General features: G+C 45.0%; 1 protein-coding gene across 1 annotated transcript in view; it reads right to left on the bottom strand.

Moving 5' to 3' along the window:
- Window positions 1-7,239, bottom strand: part of LOC124156014 — a 55,151-nt gene extending 47,912 nt beyond the window's left edge. The window contains exon 1 of the mRNA XM_046530295.1: window positions 4,651-7,239. Coding sequence (XP_046386251.1) covers window positions 4,651-5,287 — 637 coding nt within the window. The 5' untranslated portion in view covers window positions 5,288-7,239. The remainder of the gene's footprint in view (window positions 1-4,650) is intronic.
- Between the last annotated feature and the right edge of the window lie 2,578 nt (window positions 7,240-9,817).

Below are 9,817 nucleotides of genomic sequence, written 5' to 3' on the forward strand. Positions count from 1 at the left end.
CGGTGAAGGTGTCTCGGGGGGAGTCGCTCAAGGCTACATCATTACTTTCAATTTGAGAATGGGATTCTCGCTTTAAAAAAGAGTTAAAAAATCAATCACCGCTGGGGATGAATTCTCTTTCGCCATTATTGATTAATGAAGAGAAAAATTCCGTACTACTAAATGGTTTTGTTATAATGAAAATTCTTGATATTTTTACTTTCGTAGTAAACACCACAGCGGCGAATGTTATGTTTTGAAAATTGGATGAGTTACTGATACAGAATAAGAAAAAAAATGTGGATAGCTGTGGAGTCAGATGGTGGCTCTTTATTCAACTTATAGTGCCACTTAATTTACTAATGCTATATCATTCTTATCTCATTTGATGAGCCCTGATATTCATGTGTTGTTGAAATTAGGTATTATCAAATATCCAACTATCTTTGATGAATTATTAGGGAAATCGCTATCTTGTTGATAGAAGACATTACTTTATTGCAGAAACGAAAGTAACTACCAAAAGCAGACAGGCAACGCGTCACCTACCACAAAAATGGAAAAACCCTGAGCAACTGAGCAAACGGTACTCAGGATCGGGATAATTCTAAATACGTGCGTCTACGATATTTGGTGGTCAAGGTTTAAGCAGTAGACGAGAGGAACATTCAGGAAGCAGCAGAATACGGATTAGTGCTCGTGGATGAGCGAGAAACCAATCAGCGGCATTTCGCATCAAAGGAAACAATGTGTAGGAATTTGGCCAGGGGTGTGGGTAAATGGTTTTGCCAGCGAGGAATAAGTGCTTTAAAGAAAGAGATAGGGTATGGAAGGTTTAGGGTCAGGGATCGCTCGAGGGAAAGCCTCGGGAGATAGCGACGCCGGCACCTTTGCGGCCCTACCCCTGCCTAACCCCCCGCCGGCCTCCCGAACCTTTCCTCCTATCCCCATACCCTAGTCCCATTCATCCGAATAGATCGGTCGCGCGGAAGGGGTGGACACTCTGCGGGACAGCTCCGTCTGCGAATGGCCTTGCGTTCGTTAGCCGGGCTGGAATTAGGGTGGGGAGAAGGAGCACTCACCCCCTGCTGTCTCCAGGGGCACCGGTGCACCAGGACGAAAGCATTCGTGACAATGCGGATGGAAATGACCCTACCCTCCATGCGTATTCTGGCGTCGGCGGCTCGCTAATTAAAGGCATTGAGGTAGGTGAGGTGGTCAAGGTGGAGGAATTGTGGAATGAAAAGAAATGGTGAGAGTTGAGATGTTGTGAAGGGGGGGGGGGCGAATGGTGTCTGCCACCAGTTTTTCTCCTTCGTGCGCGATTCCAGAGAAGTTTTGTTCGGTGGGGAAATCCCGATAGTGCGTTGCATTTTGAGTGAGGCGGGTCGGGTGAGAGCGGACGCCACTTCCCATATCCCGCCCTTTTTTCCCGGTAGAGAATTTTTTTCTGAGCAGGAATTCTTACCTTCGAAATATTGTGTTGTAGTTAGAATCGGGTTATAAATATGAATTACTTCATAGGAAACAGCTTTTTGCCTCGCATTGAAAGAAATTATGAACCTATCAGTCGCGAATTTTATCGTAAGCTGCCGTTAAAAACTTTTTCGGTCAACCTTTTCTATTAGTAGCAATTTCAAGCAAGATAAATTTACCCTATTATATACTATTATGGGTATTGAATGATGGAACTCTATTGCTAAAAAATCTTTCGTTCTACCTTTTCGAGTTGTGATTTCACGAAAAATAAAATTTCCGATGCATATTCTACTATGTGAATTGAATTGAATTAAATTAAAAAATTGCTCAACATTAAGAAGACTTCAAAACCTAATCATCAGTAATGGAAATGCTGCAAAAAAATTATGCATTCCAAGAAAAATATACGTGAGATGTTGCAATCATCTATTAAATTGCCAACGGAAGTTTTCCTAATCCTAATAATGTAGATCGTTTAGCAGCTGGTAGAATTCCAATTGTAATTGATTGATTATGCTTATGAACGTTAAACTAATGAATTCCTTAGAGGAAGAATTAATGATGATCGAATCTCGCTACCCTCTATAATAATGTATCTGTCAGTATTTTCCCCACCTGCGACTCACTATAAGTATGCATAGTATTTTTTAATCCTTATAGGGTTATAATTTCAACTTGCTCGCCTTTTAGTCCAGGTCGTGTCACAAATGGTCATCCTACTCGGTAATATTATGGTGCATTCCGTGTGAGTAACGTCATTTTGGTGTAATTGCTTTCCTCCAAACTTTGGAAATCCTATATTGTCTGCTCCGTTTAAAGACTGATTTACTCTGGCAGCTGACCAACTCAGAAAAAAAGGTTTCTTATTTGTCACTGACGTCTATCAAACAGTTGCATCGATTGCTCGAATATGTTCATGAGGTTGGGACAGCGCATGGTCAAGAAGAATAGTGTACCACTGAGCCACGGGCCAGCACTCCCAATAAGACAACCAAATGTGGGCGAAATAATTCAATCCTCAAACCAAGTGACTCTTGCTTCTCTCTAAGGGTACATACATTTAAATGTCGTATTTTCATATTTAGTGTGAAGAAAATCTTCTGTCCGTGATGAGTCGGTCGTGGTTCATTGGATGTTCACTTATTTGGTGCTTTGAAACTTTGTTTGAATAAATATCCCTCCGTGCTCGAAGAAGTCGTTACTTTTCTGTAACGAGACCTAGATACTTATATTTCATTATTTGATTGGATGAGCTACGAAAATTCCGAGTATGATACCGATAGTACCTGCAGTTTTACGGGAAAACGCTGTGAAAAGCGAATTGTATACTTTTCTTATTGACAATATGCGATGTGCAAAAATGCAGTTATGAAATTATTTTTTAATTATTTTTAAGCAATACTTTATGGCACTTATGGATTGTTATAAGATAGCAAACTTCTTGGCGCAAGAGTCGATTAAGATGTCTTACTAATATGACATCCAGTATTCTTGAATTGTACAAAAGAGTCACCTAACCATAAATTATACCTACTGTAAAGTAGAGAAAATTAGATGCTAAATCCCGCGTAATATTTTAGCATATTATGCAATCAATCTTTTTCGTCGTATATGTGCAATTCCAATTCCAATGAATTTAAACAAATCATTGTATTCTTCAGAATTCTAACATAATTATTCAGTATGGTAACCATTTATAAACAAATATACTACTACTGCGACTTTGGAAGTTTTAAGCCGCTCTTGAATTCATGGTTTACGCAGTTAACTCAAAATTACATGCACATGTAGTTTTTTACACAATGATTGAAGTATTTTGCGAATTTGTTAGAAGTCCCCTTAATATTAGAGTGGAAAATCGTAACAAAGAATACATCTCATGGATAATTAATGCATGAAAATTAATTTAGTTCGAAACCTAATTTAAGCTGAACTCGTTAGTAATAATATCAGTTAACGGAACGATTCCTAAATTATCGGCACGGATACCTTTCCCACCACATTGCTTTTTGTTGGATTGTTTGGATACGGACTCCAGGCGTTGAAGTCACCATGAAAATAAGTGATTGCTGGAAGTGCTGACTTGGAATTTTACGTTCACATAACACATGATTTGGAAAAAAAGTCACCTTCAATATAAATTCAATAAATATATCACGCTATAAGAAAAAAAAGTAAATGGTTAATGGCGAATCAATCAATCCTTAAACATCAATATGTACACCGATATTTTGCCTTACGGTATGTTATGGTAAAATCATGAGGAGTAAATTTGGACAAAAAAATCAACTTGCACCAATCAATGGGTATTTAGATGGCAAAAAACTTAGCTCTCTTCAAACCGAAGTTTCTATTTGAATGTTTTGGGAGAGAAAAACACGGTACACTGGTATAGATAAACCATGGACATGGAAATAAATGAGAACATACATTTTATCTATTTAGGAAAATGACGTGACAAATTTATAACAATTGTATAATTATTCTAAAATCGTATGGTAAATCTTAGAAAATTGGCTAATACAGTAAAGGTAGTAAAATATTAAGTACGCCTGTTTATCCTTTGGAAATTCTGCCTGATGAAATGCGATAAATGCGATCTTCGGGTATTGGCTATTACAGTAATACCTGTACACAGTAGCTAGTATCTACTCATTATCTTTTGGGCATTCACCCTTATTTATGAACAAATTTAGCCCAGAATAAATAAAGTAATAACCTTATTAATACCACAGGAGTAAGTTTGAAAATCCAAATCTAATTGACGCAAGCAATGACGTGTATGTTATAAATGTAATGGAAAAGCCTCATTAACTCCACTTATGAAGTTGGAGTTCATGGAAAATAACCAATTATAGGTAGTTGTTTATGTTTGTGGACGAAAGAGATATAACACGGAAGTTTATATAATTTTTTGTACTGAAAAAGATAAAGAGAAAGAATAAAGGAAGTAAACAAAACTGCAAGTAGTGTTAAGATAGTTAATTCTATCGCTACAATACGATAACAAATAATTGTATTCCACTGAATTCTAACTTAATTATTCAGTACGTTAACTTACTTTAAACAAATGAATAACAAATAATAAACCTGAACGCATCACTCAATTTTACAAGCGGAGAATCTTCGAAGAAAGATCTCAAACGATGACGGCCGGCAAATTCGCTGGCGGAAGAGAAGGATCCGACTTACTGTGTAGCGGCGATTGCCTCGCTCTCCTCCGTGGCCAACTGCCGCCCGATGACTTGCACTGCCCACCGCTACCACTTCCCGGTAAGACGGCCGCCGCCCTCATGTCGTCGAAATTACACGCTGATAACCGCGAGGCGGCCTCTCGGCACCGCTCCTCCCGCTCATCCTGGCTAGTCCTGCACTCACAACTCCGCGGCCTGCGTAGGCACACGCAGCCAAAAAGTCCGTCCGCACCACTCGCAGTTTTCCCCGATCGGCAGCTCCCCTCGCCCCGGGCCTCCGCGCCGGCGTCCGCCGCGCTCCAGTTGCCCGTGGGCACCCGCGGACACTCGGAGACGTCCCGCTCTGACGTCGTCAACCTCTCCGCCGCCGACGCTTCGATCCCCGGACACGCCTCCGTCTCCCAGGGTGACACCTCCACTTGTCCGCCCACCGACGCCCCCGAGTCACGCCTCATCCTCCTCACCCTACAACTGCCCGCACCCGCGCGGCGTCGCGACGTCTTCATCGGTCCATTCGTCGAAATCTCGACCGCGCGCTGCGCGCCCTGCCTCACCGCCGTACAGGTTATTCCGTCCGCACAGCACTCCATCGCGTGCACAGCACCGAAAACAACGTGTCGCACTCGCGGGATCATTTGCGAAAAAAAAATTGTTCGTTTTTTATAAATAAATTAATGAAATAATTTAAGGGGAGAAGTCACGAAGTGAAAGTTCTGCAAACTGGGGAGGAGACGGGACTAGATCCCCAGAATATGACGATAAATAAATGTTCGATGACTCTTCTCTCGTTATAATGTTGCGAAAATTTTATCACCAGTCTTGATTAATTTTCATTCCTTCTGATTGCACGACTGCAACTCTTTCACACGAAACATGTCCAGTCCTTTTTATGGCTATGTCCATGGATGAGATCAAAACAGCTTGAGCGAAATAAAATTACGAGGGGGACCGCGTCCCCCCAAAAATATACAACTCCCCCCCAAACACGCTCTCTCCCCCGAAAAAAGTCCTCTTCAGCGTGAGGAAAGGCACCACCTGAGCACACTATAACGCGAACACGCCGCCGTATCACACGAGCACTTCGAAAACAACAATAATAACAGCGCCTCCTGTCCGTCCGTCCTCCGAACGGACCTGCTCTGCGAATGAATGATACTACTATTTCTCCTCGGCTCCTCAAGCGTATGACGAGAGCAGCTCCTCCTTGTCGGCCGGCCAGATAAACACTCCTTTTTCCTTTCTCTCTCTCTCTCTCGCTCTTCTCCCTCCCTCTTTCCCTTCCTTGCTTCGCCGGGGCGGTGTGGGGAGAGAGGGGAGTCTGCTGTGTGCAGGGGGGAGGGACTGGTGTTGGCTCCTGGGCCGTCACTGACTGCTCTCCGTCTTTCTCGTGTGTGTGTGTTGGTTGTGTCCCGCCCCTTCACCCTCTGCGGGGGGCGGAGTCCACGATCTCCTCTCCGTTCTCGCTTGAACCCTCTCAGTCCACTCCCTCTTCTTATTCTCCACCTCCCACCACCCCTTCTCACATGCACGAATGTGCAGCCTTTAAGGTATAGTAAGAGAGCACACGCACGCGTTCACTGCCCAAACACCGCGTTCATCTCTCTCCGGGATACGTCGTCGGTGTGTCTCGTGGAAGATCAGCCTCTTTGTCTTTATAAGACGGAGGAGGAGGGTGGAGCAGGGAGTGGGTGGTCGGGGTGGAGGAGGGGGGTGTTCACGAAGAGGGGTGGCTCTCCTGTCACTGTATGTGTTGGAAGGGCTCTCTGTATGTGTGTGGTGTGACTGACCAGGTTTTTGCGTAGGGCGGATGGGAGCTATATGCTTCCGCCTTTTAATTGCCCCGGTGGAGTTTATCGACGTTGATGGTCAGCTGACGAATGCCTCGGTTCAATGAAGATGGGATCTCGTCCACGCACTTTTCTCTCGTGACGGCTGGCCTCTCGATTGATTTTGAACTCTTAATCAAACGCTTACCTCTCCCTCCTTTACATTGAACTACGGACTGCAACGGTGAGTACACCGAGTGAGGGTCTTTCAAAGAAGTAACGCAGCATCAGTCTCTTTTGAGGCAGGGAAGGTTCAGTTATTCTTCGCGATATTTTAACTTTTATCTACAACTGGCAAAAATGACCGTAGACGTCAGAGAAAAATTAGAAAAGAATTTATGCAAATCTCATGGGTGAGCCTTCCCCCACAAATCTCTCTCCAACCTTTCCCTCAATCTTTCCCCAAGCGTTCTGAATTGCAACTACCTTTTCTAGGTTCCGTAGTCACTTCAGAGGATTTAGAAGAAAAACTTTTGTCACTTAGAAAAAAATCTCGAGACAGAAATGAGACAGCGTGGTTAGTTCTTTCACATCAAAGAAATTTTTTCGTTTTATCTCGTTCTCTTCGGAGATAGACACTTATTTTCTCGAGGGATCGTCTAATTTTTTCTCGGTTCCTCCGCTGACCTCCCGCGGGCCGATGGAACGGTATCGCGTGTTTGTAATCGCGGCTGAAGGGAAAGGGAAAAAATAATTGAGGCTGAAGGAAATTGACGCTAAGGGAGCACTATTTCCACACAGGTCCGTCCCACCCCTGTACTTAATAAGTCGGCTTCTTGATTGATCTCTGAGGCGAGAGTGTTTTTCTCCTACCTCTCCAATCTTACGACTCAATTTCCTCGGCGGGTCCCCTCACCTTTCTTTCGTCCTCCAGGATCACCAACTGGTGTCTCGGCTATTGCTGTGATGACACCACTGTCTGGGTTGCGAGAGGATACTGAGTCCACAGATCAGTGAGGAAACTGGTAACTGATTTCACTTGGTTAGCCTGTGGATTATCCTATCTTCGGGTAAGCGATTCAGGCTATGTCTCTATCCTACTCGATTGACGGAGAAGAAGTCGCGATGGACGATTCAAATCCTCTGGAAGCAGTGTGTCGATAACCACTCACTTGTTACCAGTTGGTGCGACGACACTAGTGTCCGGTTCGCGAGGAGATCCTGAGGAAGGCCTGAGTCCACGGAGCAGCGAGATAGTAACTTACTTCACCAGAGGATTATCCGATCTTCGGGTTAGCGATTCAGGCAATGTCCCACTCAATTGTCGGAGAAGAAGTCTCGCTGAACGATTCAAACCCTCCGGTGGCAGTGTGTCGATGACCGCTCACTTGTTGGTACTAATCTCGGTGCAGCATCGCCTATTTCTATATATACTGCATATTGAATGGCCGTACGCCCACACATGTCCTCCCGCGTGATATTCGGGTCGACGTCGCCGTCGTCGTCGGCGGTGTCTTGCCGTAGGTGTGCGGTGGGGGGGTTCGAAGGGGTTCTGGGGTTTCCGGGAGGGGATCACCCCACCCCCAAACACTCCCTCTCCTCCCCGTAACCTGGACATCCTCTTTCCAGGATCTTCACCACCCCTCCTCCTCCTATCTCCCCCCCCTCCCACCACTTACTCCTCTCCTGCGCCTGCGTGCCGGACAGTGGTGTATATGAAGAAAAAAAAACAACAACGCACATTCGCGCCGTGTGCGTGCGTTTGTGAGCGTGTGGGTGTGTGTGAAGCGATTCAGCGGCGGCCGTAAAAGCGTGGATACGAATCAGTCGCCGGCGGCTCGCGGCTTTGCGGTGTCCTCCGGGGATCTCCCGTGCCTCTGAGAGCACTGAGGCGATCGCCGGCGGGAGACGGCGCGCGGGATTTGGCTCCCTCTTCCTCGGCGAGTGGTCGGTCGGGCAGGCGGCACAAAAGCCACGAAGGCGATCACCACCTTGTGTCTGTCTTCCTCGGCCGCCTTGAGACTCCTGATTCCCCGCTCTACCTCCACCCCTCATCTCCCCCGCCCCCTCCAGCCGACTGATTCCCCTCCCGGCCGTGGAGGCTATAGAGGAAGGGGGTGAGGGGGAGGCCGGGTGGTGAGGTGGTAAAAGGATGACGAATTCCTTTCCAGTCTCCACACCCTCCCCTCTTGCCTCCTCCCCTAATTTCTCTCCCACAGCACTGTGTTTGACCGGAGTGGAAGGACGAAATATATAGTTTACGTCCTCGATGATTCTGATATTGTGTGGTTTAGGGAGACATACACAAGTGAAATATACGGTCATGAGTAAATGTATACTTCATATGTTCCAGACGATAATTCCTAGGACAATAAATTTATATTTATTATTGTATATATAGATTATACACCGGATCAACTCCTCCCTAACTGTGCATCCACGAAGGTTCTTTTTTTTAATCTTCTGAAAAAAAGGTCTTTCTCTCTTTCTCTCCCACCCTGCCTCTTTTCAAGTCCACCTCGAGTCTTCTTTTATCCACTGTATCCCTCTCGAGAGAGCAGGATCCAACCAATGCCAAGACTCAAAGCTCCTCCCGGACGGTGGAGGCCCTCATTGGACGCATCGCCGGCCAAAGGGGAGGGCTTACCCATTCATGAGTTACAATTCCACCTTCCCCCCTCCCCTCCTCCTCCATCTACCCCCACTCCATTCCACCCCTTCCACTCTCTGCGATCATCCCCCTCCCTTCGCCCCAACCCTTTCCCGCTTAGCCTGGAGGACCGGTTCATCTTCATGCAACTTTACGGTCTGGGGCCATCTCACGTCCACCTGACCCAATCTCGAAGGGAACAAGAATATCACGATTGAGAGGAATTAGGTGGAAATCTTTTTATTCTCATCCATCCCTTTGCGATTCGCTGTGAATCTCCGCTGACTTCTTACTACCTTCCTTCACTTTCATGATCTCATGCGTGCAATACCAACGAAAGGCACTCGTTTTATTCTCTCCTCTTTGTATGTTTCCTTTTATCCAGCCACTTTATGTTTCGCGAATTCACTTCCAGTCTTGGTTTCGTAAGAATTCCTTTCATTGAGGGGAGATATTCCATTCGGAGTTTCAGTCATCCTGAACGTTTGGATGCCTTTCACAATTATTTGAATGACAAGAAAATGTTGTGGGACCCTTCAAGCCTCTATCAAGTTGTAAATGATTACACCATTTAATTTCATGATAAAGTGATAGTTTTATTCAAAAATTGCCAATGTCATAATTCCCAGACCTATACTCCATGACGTTTTTAATTATAGCTTAATGGAGTTCATGAAAAAGAAATTGATTTAAAATTCTTAGTTGCATTGTGGTAGGCATACATGTACGGAGAGCGTTAGATATAGTCA

The sequence above is a fragment of the Ischnura elegans genome, chromosome 3 (genome assembly GCF_921293095.1).
Source record: "Ischnura elegans chromosome 3, ioIscEleg1.1, whole genome shotgun sequence".
Lineage (NCBI taxonomy): Eukaryota > Metazoa > Arthropoda > Insecta > Odonata > Coenagrionidae > Ischnura > Ischnura elegans.